Here is a 17272-nt window from a genome sequence, read left to right as displayed (position 1 = left end):
TACAATATTGGAATGTTACATGCCACAAAATATGCTGTATGTTTTGTGGACCAAATTACATTAAGACGAAAATACATTAAGTGTTAAAGATTTCTTCACTTTGACTTGCTATACTGATCTGGGGATTGGTCATGATGATTTAAGCTAGTCATATGACTGTGAATTCTACAGTGCTAAGCATTTTCATAAGATCATATAGACTGCATGATATTGGGGCTGAGCATCCGTGTCTTTATATGGTATGCACATCTCAGCTTGCTATTTATCAATAACCCCTTAACCCCTTCTTGACCATGTGTGGCCTATTACACTAAATCCTTATTGCAACATAAGTACATTTTTGAAGCAAAAACAGGAACCAAAAAAATCAATTTAAACGTTAAATGATTTCAAAACACTTCCTTTTTGCATCTCCAAAAAAAAAAGCCACTATCTTTCCAATCCATTTATAAAAATATTGCAAGAAATTGTAAATGTTAATAGTTCATTGACCCATGTATAGGTAACTGTTACACCAGTAGATGGCAACCTATGAATCCCTTTGAGCAAGACTTGATATATTCTAGTCTAAGGTTTAGGAACACTTGTTCCTCCCTACAACATTTAGTAAGTCTTGTTCAGAATCTTGAACTATTTTGACACATTTAAACGTTATTCATTTCACTCCACTAGTGGAATGAGTTTAGGAAGGGACTTCCCATTTTTGTCCCATCAGCGGCAGACAGAGGCATGTTTTGGATATAAAAAAGTGCCAGTTCCAGTGAATGTTTTTTTGTGAATGCAGTGTTTAATTTCTACACCACTAATGGCACGTAATGGAATTGCAATCTGTTTCAGCGACCCAACCACCAGTTGTGTGTTTGAGCTGGGACTACTTTTTTTATCCTAACGATGAATTGTGCACTGGAAAACACACTTTACAAATCCTGTGGGTGCTGCTAACAGTGAAGACATTACATTGTGCACTTTCAATGGTGCATATGTTCAGGATGCTCAGCTCATTTACTACCTGCTCTATAAAGCGCATGCTTTAGTAAATCTTTAAAATCAGACAATCTGCCATTGAGATATGTCAGTGAATGGAAAATATCCCTTACCAAAAAGTAGTATACTTCAAGTTTATTAAGTATACTTAAGTAAAGTTCAAGTATATTTTTAAGTATACTTCATGTATCAAGTATACAAATATCAGTGTTCTATACTTGCAACTGTACTGTTTCAATACTCTTTGGGACTAAATTGGCCCACTTATAATATTTTATATTTTATATATATACACTTTGAGTACACCACTAGTTTACTTCTTTGTTTGTATTTTGTACTGCAATTATACTAAAAGTGAACTTATACAGTAGGTTTACTGATAGTTTACTAATTAAATACTTTTTTTTTTTTTTTGGAAATTCTGTGCAGAAGATGTGTACTACCGCCCTCTAATGTATAATAATAAAAACATGGATTCTAGGAGTAAAGCTCAAATATATTTAGATTTTTTTTTAAGTAAAAGTCAAGTATTCTTAAATGTCATTTTAAGTATACTGTATTTCTGAGGAGGACATAAAGACAATTTCTGAGAAATAAATAAAAAGTAAACTAAAAGGATACTTTTCTATTTTTTTAGTTTAAAAGATTTATACTAATAGCACACTTGAATAAACTTCTTTTTCATAAGGGATGAGACAAGGATTGTGTTTTGGGTTTTAACGTTTCAATCCCTTTGTCAGGCTTTTCAACATTGATCTCTGCATGAGAAGGTTGGGAACCATTTCTACAAGAGGGCAAAGAAACGGCATCACGTAGTCCTTAAAAATGCCACCACCTTTTGAGCGTTCCTTTTCATTTTTTAACTTCATTATTTCTTCCTCAAGGTTTTCAGCTTTCTGCTTAAAGCCTTTCTTAAACATCTCTTCCTGCTCCTTCAGTTTGCTCTCAATGGCTCTGTCTCTCTCCTGCTGCTGCTGCTCCAGCTCCTTGTTGAACTTCTCCTGCATCTGTTTAACCATGTCCTCATGCCTCACTTTCTCAGTCTCCATCATTCGTTCATTCTCAATTCGTTTCTCCTCTTCCTCTTTCATCTTCTGTTCCAGCAGAGCCGCTTTCTCCTTCTGCTCTGAACATTCAGTCAAGATAGAAAGAGAATGAAATGATACGTGATAACTTCAACTATCAATTCAGCAATTCAGATTTAAGTGTTTTAGGTGGCCACATCTTGTGCTTCTAAAAGCCTAATATAAACTTACTTTTCATTTGTTTCTCATTTTCAGTGAGTTTATTATCCATGCAGAGGATGCTGTTTGCTTCAGGTTCCCGTTCTTTCAGAAACTCTTCCAGCACAGCCTCAGCCTGCACATAAACATATCTTAGACCAGTGGTTCTTAAAGGGGTCATATGATGCAGTTTACATTTTTCTTATCTCTTTGGAGTGTTACAAGCTCTTGGTGCATAATGAAGATCTGTAAAGTTGCTAAAGACTAAAGTCTAAAATCCAAAGAGATATTCTTTATCAAAGTTAAGACTCTGCCACGCACCCTAAAATGGCTCAATCAAACACACCTCCACATGTCTACATGTGGAATATTTGCGTAATGCTGCCCAAATGTTCACACAAAGAAAGAAGGTGTGGTTTCAGTAACCACAGTTACTGTTGAAGCAGTCATGTCAGGGAGTTGCTGTGTGTATCTATAGGCAAAAGCAAAAGCACATTATTTGGCCTTCTGAAAATAAATGCATTTAGGAATCTTTAAGATTATACATGCATTTTATGGACGACCGTTTCATGAACCTAGAAGAGGATGTAATTCTGGTTTTGCTACGATAATCTGGTCTTCAGAATCAGCTACTGTAAGAATGTTTTGTTTTTAGTTTAAGTATTTTCTATTGACTGTTTAAATGCAGAGTTTTGTGAGTTGTGTGTGAGAGTACTGTGGCTTGTCTACTGCAAACACATAAGATTTGTCTGTCACTCTACTCTGTTCCCCTTTCGGGCTTGAACTGATGGTAAAATTAAGGACATTATTTACAGTCTTTACATTTATTTTGAAAGATGAGTTTGAGAGAGGCGTGGCATAGAGGACCTACAAAAATGTACAGTATTTCATAAAATAATGTGTTTATTTTACATTAAAGCATGTCGACATTCTATTACATCAAATAGACCAAATAATGATCTTTGAAAAAGCCTCATATGACCCGTTAAAATCAAGTACTGGGGACATGCTAGACTGGATTGTGAACACAATTAAAGTGTAAATGCAGATGTGCTTTCATTAACCACAAAATTCAGTTATAATGAATGAGGTTACACAGCTAATAATCATATACATCACATAGGGATTTTTTTAAATATTTGAAATAGGCAATAGACATTGCACTTTTGTGTAACCAGGTGTAAAAAAAAATATCAGATACTTCAGATGCCTATACAAAACATGTCAATGTCAGATATAAAGAGAGCCTTATTGTTTAGATGCACTTGAATCACTTACTCTCACAAATAGAAACTGAAAGTGTCCTTACCCTTACACCTTTGTTGGGTTCTCTGCGGTACTGTTCAACAATGGCATCTCTGTCTCTTTTATAGAGTTCATATCCTCCAGCCTGACTGTATTCTCCATCCTGCAGCCGTTTATTCACATCCACAAACAGATTCTTCAGCAGGTCTCTGCACTTTTTCTCTGATGCCATCTGATTATCTTGCAGCAAGTCTGTATAGCACACACATACAGCTTCCTATAAACACACAAAGCAGATATAAATCTCAAACATACATTAATAAACTTTCACAAAGGCTGAAAGTATAAGAAAATGGTGTTTGTATACATTACTGTGTGAATTAGTTGCATTAATCTCATTGATGTAATTTATGTGGTAACCAGCAACACATGAGACAATCTCTAACCTGACACATCCAGTTAGATTTATAATACTTGCAGAAAGCTACTATTCCCATTCATTCCAATGGCATTAATCTCCCAGTTACATATAAGCTAGGATGCATGCATGAGTGTACAAGTATGAGTCGATTTTATGCCTTTTTAACTCACCTCCAGTTTTTTCAGGTATTCAGTTTTTTCATCTTTGAATGAGCGTTTCGTGAACTGAGAAATGGCCAGACTGCTGAGTTTCTGGTGCTCACAGGTCAAATATTCTATACTGATTGGTAACATATTTTTCACCTGTAAAAACATTGTGTGCATTTACTTGAAGGGTATTTGTGCATTAATTAAAAATTTCAAGCCAAAATGGGTGGTTCTGATTTTGGAGACATATTCAAAATATTTGAATGGGATTATTAAAAGGGGCATATGATGCAATTTCAAATTTTCCTTTCTCTTTGGAGTGTTACAAGCTGTTCGGGAATAGATAAGAAGGCGTAACTGTGTTTCCCGCTGTAGTATTGTTGCATCCGCCGGTGTTCTGGTGTTCTTAGGAATAATGCTATCTATCAGATTATGCTACCAACACTGTATTTCTCCTACTGTAAGGTTAGGTTTAGGGTTGGTGTAGGTGTACATGTTAATAAAGCCTGGCACCTTATTAATATCATGGTGGAAGCATTTTTCGCTATCGAATTATGCTAACATCTGTTTTAATGGGAGGTAGCAAAAGTGTGGTTAAGTTGTATTAAAAAAACACTGTTTCTCAGAACAGTTAAATCCAAATATTCAGATGTAAGCAGCACATTTTACGGAGGACTGTTTCCTGATCCTGGGAGAGTAAACTACAATGCCGGCTGTTCTGACTCACAGTCTGTAAGTACGTTTCCATATGTAAAGTATTTGCCACTGATGATTCAAACGCTATCAGAAAGGCGGGGAATAGAGGAGAAACAATAATGTACAGTATGTGGAAAATAAGGTTTTTGACCCTAAACCACATAAACTCATTTCATTACACCAAATACACAAAATAATGTGCTTTTTTAGCAACATTATATTTCCCTTTAATCTTTATAGAGACACACAGATATGTACAGTGAAGGATAGAATTTGAAAACATTACCATATAAAAATCAACTGAACTAAATCAGAATGTGCATGCCTCACCTCTTCCATTCCTCTCTGATATACTTTCAAAGCTTCTTGAACAGCTGCCTGGTTTTCTTGATTTGCCAGAACAACCACTGCATTTTCCAAACAGGGCACTTCACCACTGCTGATAGTGTCTACATAAATCTCAACTAGACGGCCAAGCACTGATAACATACACAAAAAGTTAAGAGAACAATAAATGCTCCATAGTATCTTCAAACCACAGGTGAAGAGTTTAACTAAATAAATGTTTAGTTAGTTTATTAATTTGTGTGATTATGAAAAGCGTATGCTGTATCTGAAATGTGTTTAAACACTAATATTAACGAAATTTTTTCATTTGGTAGAACACTCACATCGGCCAGTTACTATGTGTCCTCCTTTCAGTCTTTTCACAGCACTGTTTACAAAAATATGGTGACAGAAATGCCCTGTGACCTCCAGAAATTGTTGTGCAAGGTCCTTGTCTTGTAAGATCTCCAGGCGTGTCATGTTTTCCTGGGTGGTAACAGGAAACGGGAACACAAAACACTTCCGGCTAGGAAAATAACGCTTGATACATTCACGAGGCAGATTGTAGTCACTCATTTTCCTACCCACACCTGAAAAGAGAACATCATTCATTTGCAAAAATGCGTACGGCTGATGCATGTATTGTGTGTACTGCAGTATCTGTAACATCTGTATCATAACAGTTTAGTATGTAGTCTAGATTGCAGGCATCAGTGGTTATGTCAAAAATCTCACTGAATGCATACTGTATTATGCGTCAGTAAGCCTATGCCTGTTTATATTTACAATGTTTTTTAAATTCAAATTCTGCTCCAGAAAAGAAATTAATCCATCTGATGGGCAACTAACTATTTTAAGTCTTCCTTTAGCTCAAACAGTTGAGCATGGTTCTAGCAATGCAAAGATCATGGGTTCAATTCCCAGGGGAACCAAGAACTGATAATGTAGCTGGAAAAGTATGCAAGTTGGAAAAAAAGCATCTGCAAAATGTGTCAGTGTACTTCTGTCTAAAATACCTTTCTTCAGATTGAGGGCAAATTCAAGGTAACCGTCATCTGTCACTTTTTTTCCATCAATTTCTAAATCCAAGGTGAAATCTCTCACAACCCAGGTGAATGATGGGAAGAACATCACAAACTCAGAATCTTCTCCTTCCTCCTCATCTTCTACTTCTGTTGACCTGATCTTGATGTTCTCAGCGAGCTCAGCAACGTAGCTGCAGTACATTAAGAAATAACATCATCTTGTAAAGTGTACGTATGTATATGTGACAGAGGAAGTGGTTTGTGTGGCAGGTTAAAGGATACTGCAGCTTTTCCACTGCAGTGTTATCGATTGTGCCGCGGCTGTTGTACACCAATGTGCTGCTGAGCAGAACAGCCAGACAGAAGATCCAGCCGTCATTCTTAGAGTCTCCCTGAAACACAGAGTGTCTTCAGATCACAGCAACTTCATTCAGAACACAATACAACTTAATACTGCTCCTTCCGAGGTGTTAATGGCAAACTGAGACTGGGAAATAATCAGTAGTAGTTAGTGAGTAGTGACTGTGCTCACTTTCGCCACATCACCAAGTCCCTCTGTGTCCAACAGCACCAGAGTGTGTCCTTTTTTTTTAGGGTGAGGGACACACCACATCCAGATGCCTTTGGTTTTTGATTCAATAGTGCTGCCAAGAGCAAAACCTGAGACAATCACATTATTATTATGCAGTACTGTTCAGATATTGACAGATGTACACACATTCAGCTTCTATATTCTCATTATAATATCATCATATCAACATTTTTCTCTCACCGGACTGTTGTCCCGCCAGGCGATTCATAAGGTAAGACTTCCCCGTACGGTAGAGTCCCACCACAGACACCACCACCACCGGCTCATGGATCCCATCCAGAATTTCTTTGCCCTCTTTCTTCACGTGTAGCTTCCCATTTTCATCATTTTCAATGAGACACACCGGAGCAGACATGTATTTACTACAAGACATGATCCTAAGTAAAAACCATACGGACAAAATTCAATAGTGTGCCATATATTGAGACAGTTTGTTATCTGTGTTTCAGCATAGCTGTGATGAATTGCATGGTATTACAACTCTTGCTCAAGTGATAATTAATTATTATCGATTACCTTATTTAGAGGCAGGTGAAGTTCACATGGAATGTTTCTAAATTTGCTGCAGTAATTGAAGAAAAATTGCAAATCTTTAATACTGCGTAAACTACTGCATCTACATACAGTTTAAGAGAAACAGGTAAAAACATCTTCTGCTTATAAGTTTCTTGTCCTCTGCCCTATGCAAGGTATGGACTGGGGAAAAATGCACGTTCACTGGCCTATTCATAATGCAGGAGTAGAAAGTGAAAGTCATTTCAAATTCAGTTCAAGATGAAAAACAACAGCTCTATCAGTTATCTGAAACCCTGCTAGAAGGCTCAGTAGAGTAATAAAACATATGCATGATTATCTTTTATTTATATAGAAATTTTATTTTACAGTCATAACTATTCTTAACTGTTTAAGCATCGCTATGCTGCCCACTGGCTACAGTATAATTTACAGCTCTTTTTACATATAGTTTTCATTAGAATTCAAATTATTGGACTGTATGACTATGTGTTTTAAGATATTTTATTTCTGATATATGCTAAAGTAATTTAAAGAGGAGAAAAAAATAGATCTTACCTCTGTTTGCCTTCTGATGGTTCAGACTGAAGCTTGTGCATAAATACTAAGGGGGTTGTGGTGGTCAGATCCGTCTCAGATTGCCCTCCCAGAAAGTCGTTAAGTGGGGAGATTTCCTGGAAATCATGCTGCTGCAGAATTGACTTCGTGAACAAAGTCAGCCAGGGGCGGTTCACGGGTGAGTAGATATCACAGGCTTAGCCCAAAGACATGCATGTATGCAGGGGCTTAGCCATCATTTTAGAAGTGATGGGGACAGAAATGTTAGCAGTAATGTTGTGAAATATTTTTACTATTTCAAATAACTGCTTTCTATGTATAGGTATATGAATATCTGTTCAAATGTAATTGATTGCTGTGATCAAAGCTGAATTTCTTCAGTGTTCCATGATCCTTCAGAAATCATTGTAATATGCTGATTTGCTGTTTAACAAACATTTTATATTTATTATTATTAACAATATTTAAAACTGTATATTTAAAAAAAATCAGGATTCTTTGATGAAGGATCCAAAGATCAGGATTTATGTGAAATAAAAAGCTTTTGTAACATTATACACTATATTCAAAAGCTTTTGGTCTATATATATATATATATATGTGTGTGTGTGTGTGTGTGTGTGTTATATTATTCATATCTTTTTTTTTAAATAAATTATTGAAATTAATATTTTTTTATCAAGAATGGCTTAAATTTATCAAAATTTATGATAAAGATATTTATAATGTCACAAAGGTATTCTGTTTCGGATGAATGCTGTTCTTCTAATAAAAATATTTTTAGTTTAGTTATGTTTACTTATTTGTTATTTTTGTTGGCTCTTTTGGTGGTTGGTGGGATAGCATCACCCGGGGGGATTTTGTTTATTATTATTTTATCCCCACAGGTAGACACTGTTGGATGTGCAGAAAGAAAAGCATTTGTTCTAATGGAAATTATTTTAATGGGCTCACGTGGTGCTTAAACTGCCTCTATTGGGTTATTTATAAGTGCTGACACTGGTGACACCCAGAGCAAATGTTCAGCGGTTTATGTTAAGCGGGTGATTTCTGGGAAGCCTATGTAGCCATTATCTCGAGCGAACCGAACCAGCTTACTTTCACTTTCACTCTTGCAAAAGACTCATGGAACAAAAATAAATCATTTGAGAGGAGGAGCCTCGGACGATCGAGTTTGTGCGGTTCTGTATTTAATAACTGAATAGCCTACGCTTTCTGCTGTTAAAACAAATCGCTTTGCTGACGGTCCGCCTGTCTTTATTCTTCAGTTTATATATATATATATATATATATATATAAATTTCTCTCTTTCTGTGTAATTATGCAATTACCGGCTAATCATTTTGTTTTGTTTGTCTTTTCTTTCGCAGAGTCATGGCGTGTGGAGGGCTCATGTCTGCTCCGGTGTGTCTCATTGAAAATGATGAAAATGGGAAGCTACACGTGAAGAAAGAGGGCAAAGAAATTCTGGATGGGATCCATGAGCCGGTGGTGGTGGTGTCTGTGGTGGGACTCTACCGTACGGGGAAGTCTTACATTATGAATCGCCTGGCGGGACAACAGTCCGGTGAGAGAAACTTCTGATCCGATAACTGAATATGTGCAAAATGGTAACTTCACTAAAAGGAGATAATTTCGTTCATGTATACAATAAATATAAATTAATAATAAAGTAAAAGTTAAAATGTAAATATAGGATCTATGCTCATTTTTTATGCTCATGGCATACTTGCCAATAAAAAAATAATAAGCGCACTAGAAAGCTGAAATTATTCTCTTAAGAGAAAATATTTCTATATTGAGAAAACATCAGGTTGTGTTAACAACACGCAGGAAACCATATTATGTGGTTTGCATTTGACAAAAATAAAAAATTTATTGGAACAAATGTAATTTATTCTGAAACTGTCTTATCCAGTGTTGGGGAAAGTTACTTTTAAAAGTAATGCCTTACAATATTGCGTTACTCCCTAAAAAAGTAACTAAATACGTTACTTAGTTACTTTTTATGGAAAGTAATGTGTTACATTACTTTTGCGTTACTTTCACGTTACTTTTTAAATATGAGCAGGGCTTGATTGTTTTTAATATAAGAAGTTCTATTTATAGCAAATGTAAAATCCCTTTCACACCAAAAAGTGTAATGAATAAACCTCAGGCTGAAGGAAAAGTCGATTCACGTCTGTACAGTAGAACAGAGGAGAAGAAGGTTCAACACTCTTCAGCAATAAAACAAAACAAAACAATGAAGCACAATTGATAGTTTATCTAAAGTCATTTTTAATTATTAGTATGGTTGAACTGGATCATTAAAGGTCAGCAGCAAAGACACTGTTAATAAAATGGGAATAGATACATTTGTGTTAATATATTTAGTTATTGCAGGTTTGCGTCATATTCTGAGTTTGCATTTCACTGTTTTGATTAATTTTGATGAATACTAAATCTGTTATGTTTTTTGTTTTTTTGTGAGTGGGATGAATTAATGCACATTCACATTTAGTCTAGAACTACAGTAACATGTTCACACAGCGCACACAGCACCTCCATACTTCCGATTTCTCCCAATATGGGAACAGGAGGCTTGTCAGTCAAAAAATGGGAATACAAAGTAACTGGCGTTACTTTTTTGAACAAGTAACTCAGATATTTTCTTGTAAATTAAAAAGTAATGCGTTACTTTACTAGTTAATTGAAAAAAGTAATCTGATTACGTAACTCGCGTTACTTGTAATGCATTACCCCAAACACTGGTCTTATCAGTGCTTTAGGTATTACTTTAATCAGCATATTTTTGATATTTGCCGCTGATTCACTGATTCGTTCAAACGGCTCATTCAGTAAATTAAGCTAGTAACAATTTTCCTAAATTGCTCACTGAATCATTAACTCATTAAAAATGAATCATTTAGTAGCGAAAGAAGGCTGTATATTGATTGGAGATGCGGGACTGTTCTGCCATGTTCTTTGCTTACTACTATTTATGTGAGCTAAATGGAGAAAAAACTATCCATAATTTGTCTAATATAACTAAGTCAGTTAATATTGCTTGTTTATTTAACTATAGTTGCATGAAATCAATATCACATTTGCAATCAAGCTGAAAGTTGGGAAAACATAATTTCTGGTCGTGTGATGTTCCATATATTATAGCATATTTATATATTTTTAATTAAGTACATGTTTATTAAACCAAGTAAAATCACAACCTATCACACAAGGTCAATGAATCTCCACCAGAAGTGACAGTGCAATGTGGCAGATGAACAATTTCTTACCAGTGTTTCATGAATAAGCTGGATCCTTCATGACTCTACCATGGGAAAAAAGAAATAGTTTACTAAAAAGTTCTTAATAAGCATCATTTCATTTTATACAAATTCTTCAAACCAGTGGTTCTCAAACTTTTTATACCAAGTACCACTTCAGATATTTGGCTCTCTAAGTACCACCATAATGACCAACATTAAATTTCAGCAGCATATAGGCCTAACTTTTCATCTACAGCTCTGCAGTTTAAAATGAGGCAGTTTTATTCCTAATAAGAATATTTATTGTTGTCAGCCACTTTAACATTGTAAATACACAGTTTGAACATTAACACTGCACTGTGCTTACATACAGGTAAATGAAAAACTTAAACAAAAATTATATTAAAATGTGTTGTGACAAAAGTTACATTACTGTACTGTACTTAAATTTAAAAAGAAAAAAACCTTACTCAAAGATTAAATTAAAATGTATTAACATTAATTTATATTTAAGTTAGTGATTCCCCTGCGTAACCACTAAAGGGACCTTGACACTTTGAGAACCACTGCTTTAAACAATCCTAATTTATTTTTAAATATTTTCATTAATTCATTTTAATTGTACCGACATTTGCAATTATATATTTCAGAAAACACTGTGAAACTATTATAAGAATAAAAACATATATAACACACCTAATGCATGGGATTCATATCAGGAAAATGTGGACAAATCTCTAAAAGACAGACATTAATTTAACACATAACTTACCAGCAACACAACATCAGATGAGCATCTAACTTGAGAATCTGTGATAAAGCAATACAAAAATACACACACTTCTGCAGGTTACATGTCCTTGAAGTTACCAATTTGTAAACTCTGGTAACGATATAACTATTTTCAAAAGATAATAAAGATTTTCTTACCTTATTTTACCAGGACCTCACAGAACACATCTGACCCTTCTTGTGTTCACATTACAGGTTTTGTTCTCCATTGACATGCCACGACTCAAATTCGCTAAAAAAAACAACAACAAAAAAAACATTAATTGGCAAATTTTAAATAATTCAGGACAGACCAAGCAGTTACAACAAGCAGCAGCTCACAATCAGCCGCCTCACTCACAGAAAGACACATATTTTCACATTTAGAACGGTGCAAACCGTTTCATTGTCCAGTTTCCTGAATGAAAATTCTCTTTCACTTGCCCCTTCACAAAATCCACTTGTCCTGGACAAGCGGACAAGTGTTAAGGTCGAGCCCTGGTACATGTTTTTTCAGAGAAAATGGACTTGAATAAAAAAAAAAGAGATATTACATTTCTTCAGTTCTGGATTGGTGTCTGGAACTTATTAAAGATTTGTTTGTCATTTTGAACATCCTTATTTGTAATTGACTTGACTTGATAATGCGATTGTCTCAGGCTTTGCTCTTGGCAGCACTATTGAATCAAAGACCAAAGGCATCTGGATGTGGTGTGTCCCTCACCCTAATATAAAAGGACACACTCTGGTGCTGCTGGACACAGAGGGACTTGGTGATGTGGATAAGGTGAGGAGGAAGGAACCCCACAAAGCATCCATAGCAATGTGATTTCTATAAAGCAATATAATCCACCATCAGTAGATGAGAAGCTTCACTGCACAGAATTATCAGGACTTTACATATCACTTCTAAACTGGATGGCCTTTGCTATTATCGAAATAATTGGCCACTTACAGTGCTCGCATACTTTTGATATTTCAGGGGAATGAGAAACATGATACATGGATCTTCTGTCTGGCAGTTCTTCTCAGCAGTACTCTAGTGTACAACAGCTTAGGGGTCATTGACAACATGGCACTGGAAAAGCTGCAGTATCCTTCTCACACACATACTGTATATGGCATATTCAGAGTTAATAGCTAACAAACACAGTTAATAAATGGCACCAGTGTTATTCCTCCTGAACAGTGCTGAATGTAGCTACGTTACAGAGCTGACGGAGAACATTCGTGTGAAGGCAGAAGTGAATCAAGACGAGGCCGGGTCAACAGATTTCATGCGTGTTTTTCCATCATTTGTCTGGGCTGTTCGTGACTTTACTTTGGAACTGAAAAGGGGGGATAAACTAATAACATCCGATGAGTATCTGGAGGGCTCATTGAAACTCAAACCAGGTGAGATAAAGTGTTGATATTAAACACATACAGGACATACTCTTTTACTAACAGGCATTAATGCCATCACAGATGATTTTTGTCTTTTTGAAAAACATCAGAAAGTCACTAGTCATAATTGCATAAATGATTGTCTCTGAACAAGCTTTTAAAACATTACATCACTGGTTAGTTTGGAAAAAGTGATTCCTTACTTCAAATTAATGGAGTGGAGCCAGTCCTGATAGATGGGTTGCTAAAAGAAAACAGCAGTGTTGAAAGTTCAAAACTGCCAATCAACCTACAAATAGTCCACTAAAGCTTAAAATAGGATAGGGAAATGTATTATAACATTTCAAAAACAGCACCTTTAACAGTTTTAGGTATTGCATAAAGTGTCCATTGCATGCAGTAAAATAGCACTCATAATGTATTCAATTATGAGTCTTTAATGATCTTATTTTAGGTAGCTCATCTCAGGCTGAGCAGTACAACCTGCCTCGTCGTTGTTTGCGACAATTCTTTGCGGTGAGGAAGTGCTTTGTGTTCCCTCGGCCAGCTAGTACGCAAAACATGAGAAGAATGGAGAAACTGACAGAGAAGGAACTGGATTCAGAGTTCCTTGAGCAGGCAAAAACCTTCTGTTGTTATATCTACAACAATGCAGAGCCGAAAACTGTCACTGGAGGCAAAACAGTTACAGGAACAGGTGTGTGCCTTCACAAAATCCCTTAAACAGATCAAATTTATGACAGTTGTGAATCTATGTTGAGAGCCAATGATCCATGGGCTGTGTACCAAAAACCATACAATAGACTGAACTATGGAGCTGTGTTTTCCTGACAGCTCTGGGTAATCTTGCTGAGGTTTACGTAGAGGCGATCCGCAGTGGTAAGGTTCCATGTCTGGAGAATGCAGTTGTGTCTCTGGCTAAGATCCAGAACGTCCGTGCAGTGGAAGAGGCCATGCAGTTGTACATGATCGAGATGCTCAACATGCCTCGGCTTCCTATGCGCCCGGAAGAGCTGTCTGACATCCACAAAATTGCAGAGAAGAAGGCCACTGAAGTTTTTATCACTATGTCCTTCAATGACAACGATCAGATGTACCATCAAGAGCTCATGGTATGTTACCTTCTGCATTCAGACCAAACAAAGTTAGGGAGAAACAGGAAAACAGTAACAAGCAGACATAAACATAGAAAGATCAACTTGAAACTATGAGTCCTAATTTGCATAATTGCACTATGCTCTAAAATGTACATATTACACAATCAGTATGAACTAACAATGGGAAAGAACTGTACGTAGTACAAATACATTTAATTGCTTATTGATATCAAATAACCTGTTGTCATATTCTATTGGTGTTGTCAATTAAGAAGCAGTAGAAGGAAAGTTCCAGGTTCAGTACAAGAGAAGCTCAATCAGCAACACCTGTGGCAAAATGTTGATTAGCATAGAAAATATTTTTACATTTTCATCAGTTATAGAAATAATAATATTAATAAATAAATAAATCATCAGAAATGTGGTCGATAAAGCTTAAATTGAACTGGACAATTTAATTTACAAAATGCTGTGAGCATTTCTCAATGCAAATCAAAAGAAAACTATCACAGTCTCCTTTTCTTTTGCAAAATCTGCAGTATAATCTAAAAAATGCATGCACAAATACACACATTAAAAAATATTGTGTGTATTTAGACATTTCAATTGTGTTACAAATTTCCATTAAATGAAACTGAATAATCAAATGGTTTACATTTTTTAACATTTATGCATGTGTAGTTTTCATTTCATTTCATTAAATGTATTTAAATGCATGAACCTTTAAAATGTAGAAAACTTGTACTACACTTATTTATTATAGTGAATGTGCAATGGAGATTTAATCCATGTACAATATTCTGTCTTTATGATTAAAGTGTAAATGGTTTTGCTCTCTCTCAAATTTCTTCTCATGACTTAGGGGAAGATTCATAATGAATATCAAGATATGTGCCAGCAGAATCATGAAGCATCTCGCAGTCAGTGTGAAGAAGTTCGTGAAGAGGTGTTTGTTTCACTGGAAAAATGCTTTTCTGATGGATCATACCTGAAACCTGGAGGATACCAACAGTACAGAGACACGCTTACACAGCTGACCAGTGACTACAGAGCAAAAACACACTCACAAATAATGGTACATTTGAGACATGCATGCTTTTGCTCACGTTTAATTGTTTGTGGAAGGTCACAACAGCACTGATAAACATATTTAATGCTAACGTGATAACAGTTGTGAAACTGAAACATGAAAACATTAACTCAATCCCAGGTTTGCATATCTATATGCTGTTGTTATTTTCCTTGAAGCACAAAACTAAAAATTCTGAAGAATGTACATGTTACTTTGTATCCAAATAACAATTTACAATTATCAGAGCTGTCAAACTTTGAAACATGAAGAGCAAAAACATAACAACAACACCATGAATGATTAATGAACTGATGAGCAATATTCCAAGTTGTCAGATGACATTCAATATGATATGGCTTCAGAAGATATTTAATATAGTGCACAAGACATCTGGGCAACATTTATGGTACTTTATGGTACATAGTTTTTCATTTTGGAGCTTTGTTTTGTAACCACAAAAACATTTTATGGAAAATAGCAACATCAGCTTTCTTTATGAAAAAATTAACTCCAATTTGTTTTTTCACGACATGAGGGTGAATAAATTATTACAATTTTGATAAAAATGTCCTTCAAGTATGATCTGTTGCAATCAAAACAAAACTCCCATTGATGTTTTAAATGATTAGAAATGTTTTTTCCCCACAGAGTGAGGAAGTGTTGAGTAAATATTTGAAAGCAAAGGAAGAGGCTGGAAAAATGATTCTACAAGCTGACCAATCTCTCAGCGCAGTGGAACAGGAGAAAGAGGGTACAATTAAAATCATCTGCACACATTTCTATCAATCAAGACTCTCAATGATACATAAGACAGTACATTGACTTAAATTAGAGCACGGAAGAGTAAACAACTGATTTATATACATGATTAATATACTGTTTTGTAGCAGTAATTCAGGTTTTTATTTACTAAATACCTGGTTTGTGTATTGTCTAAACTTTCGCTTTTTCAATACAGCACAAAGACTAAAGAATGAGATCCTAGAGCAGCAAAAAAGAAGCATAGAGGAACAGAACCAATTACAGGAGCAGGCATTTAAAGACATGCAAAGAACCCACAATGAGCATGTGAATCAGATCATTAGTCAGATGGAGAAAGAGCAGGAGAGAATGAGGAGAGACAATGAACGAGTCCTGGATGCAAAACTGAAGGTAAAACAGGATACTTACTCTAATAAAAGTGTCACTTGTTCAATGCTGTACTTAAAGGAGTAGATGGATTCTGTAATACCAATGGAGACTGTACATGTTTGGCTTGTTTGAATTAATTGCAGAAATGTAATGCTAAAAGTTAGAGGAATATTTATTTTAATATGTTTTGGGAATATAAACGCTGTTTAGGGTCAAGATTAAGAATAGCCATTCTTAATTCAGTACATGTTTGTGTTTCAGGAACAGGGAGCTCTTCTACATCAAGGCTTTCAGCAGGACGCTTCCAGGATGCAGAGAGAAATTGAAAGCCTGAAAGCAGATATGAATAAACAGGAAACGTCCCAACGCTCCACACTCAGCAAGGTTGTGGATGGTATCGGCACTGCTGCAACTTTTTTGTTGCCGGGTTTTATTCCTAAAGCAGTTGGTCTTGGTATGTCCTGGCTTTCAAAACTGTTTTGAAAATGGATAAAGTATTGTGGCAAGCAGGGCAGGGCCAAGAGCCGTGGGAACTAAGTGGGGCCGGTGAAGCAAGAGCTAATGAATATCACCTGCATGCCACACTCCAGACACACAGAGATGACAGTGTGTTCATTTATTAATTCAAGTTGTATGTTTAAATGTTCACAAGTTCACGCCTCCTTCTTCCTGTAACAACAAACTTTGTTACAGATATTTTATAAACTATGACAAAAGCTTTTATCAGAGTGACTGCTTTCTTCCATGTAATGTTAAAATGATTCACAAAATCCTTGAATTCTGATGTAAATCTTTGTGGGAACCTTCTAATTATTAGACCACAATGTTTTACCA

The 17272-nt window shown here is 35.7% G+C and overlaps 2 protein-coding genes across 6 annotated transcripts in view; one reads left to right on the top strand and one right to left on the bottom strand.

Moving 5' to 3' along the window:
• Positions 1 to 1290: 1290 nt before the first annotated feature.
• Positions 1291 to 17272, bottom strand: part of LOC132154634 (guanylate-binding protein 1-like) — a 30637-nt gene continuing 14655 nt past the window's right edge. For 2 of the 4 annotated variants that reach the window (XM_059563272.1, XM_059563273.1), the window contains 2 exons: positions 2241 to 2343; positions 1370 to 2110 (listed from right to left, as the gene is read on the bottom strand). In XM_059563272.1, the coding sequence (XP_059419255.1) occupies positions 1701 to 2110; positions 2241 to 2343 (513 nt within the window). In that variant the 3' untranslated portion in view covers positions 1370 to 1700. Of the gene's footprint in view, positions 2111 to 2240; positions 2344 to 3516; positions 3730 to 4043; positions 4176 to 5045; positions 5195 to 5386; positions 5633 to 6058; positions 6259 to 6349; positions 6460 to 6599; positions 6728 to 6839; positions 7037 to 7175; positions 7222 to 7730; positions 7881 to 17272 lie in introns of those variants that run through there. The other 2 variants (XM_059563274.1, XM_059563271.1) reach the window with 2 other exon arrangements.
• LOC132154635 (guanylate-binding protein 1-like) lies at positions 7837 to 17271 on the top strand. 2 transcript variants are annotated; one of them, XM_059563278.1, is made up of 11 exons: positions 7837 to 7886; positions 9101 to 9297; positions 12412 to 12539; positions 12735 to 12844; positions 12954 to 13147; positions 13593 to 13835; positions 13973 to 14250; positions 15098 to 15310; positions 15956 to 16058; positions 16266 to 16459; positions 16700 to 17271. In XM_059563278.1, exons 2-11 carry the CDS (start codon positions 9105 to 9107, stop codon positions 16919 to 16921), a joined length of 1878 nt encoding a protein of 625 aa, XP_059419261.1. In that variant the 5' UTR covers positions 7837 to 7886; positions 9101 to 9104; the 3' UTR covers positions 16922 to 17271. The 2 variants fall into 2 exon arrangements, with proteins under 2 accessions (XP_059419261.1, XP_059419260.1); XM_059563277.1 differs by lacking the exon at positions 7837 to 7886 and adding an exon at positions 8831 to 8975.

Source organism: Carassius carassius, chromosome 12 (genome assembly GCF_963082965.1).
Source record: "Carassius carassius chromosome 12, fCarCar2.1, whole genome shotgun sequence".
Classification (NCBI taxonomy): domain Eukaryota; kingdom Metazoa; phylum Chordata; class Actinopteri; order Cypriniformes; family Cyprinidae; genus Carassius; species Carassius carassius.
The sequence above is the reverse complement of the archived record's forward strand: the minus strand, read 5'-3'. Positions and strand labels throughout refer to the sequence as shown.

Bases quoted from the DNA above. Each gene is read 5' to 3' on its own strand.
- LOC132154635 (XM_059563278.1), top strand. From the start codon at position 9,105: ATGGCGTGTGGAGGGCTCATGTCTGCTCCGGTGTGTCTCATTGAAAAT. The intron at 13,836-13,972 runs GTGTGTGCCTTC...TTTTCCTGACAG, and splicing joins CAAAACAGTTACAGGAACAG to CTCTGGGTAATCTTGCTGAG. The intron at 16,460-16,699 runs GTAAAACAGGAT...TTTGTGTTTCAG, and splicing joins TCCTGGATGCAAAACTGAAG to GAACAGGGAGCTCTTCTACA.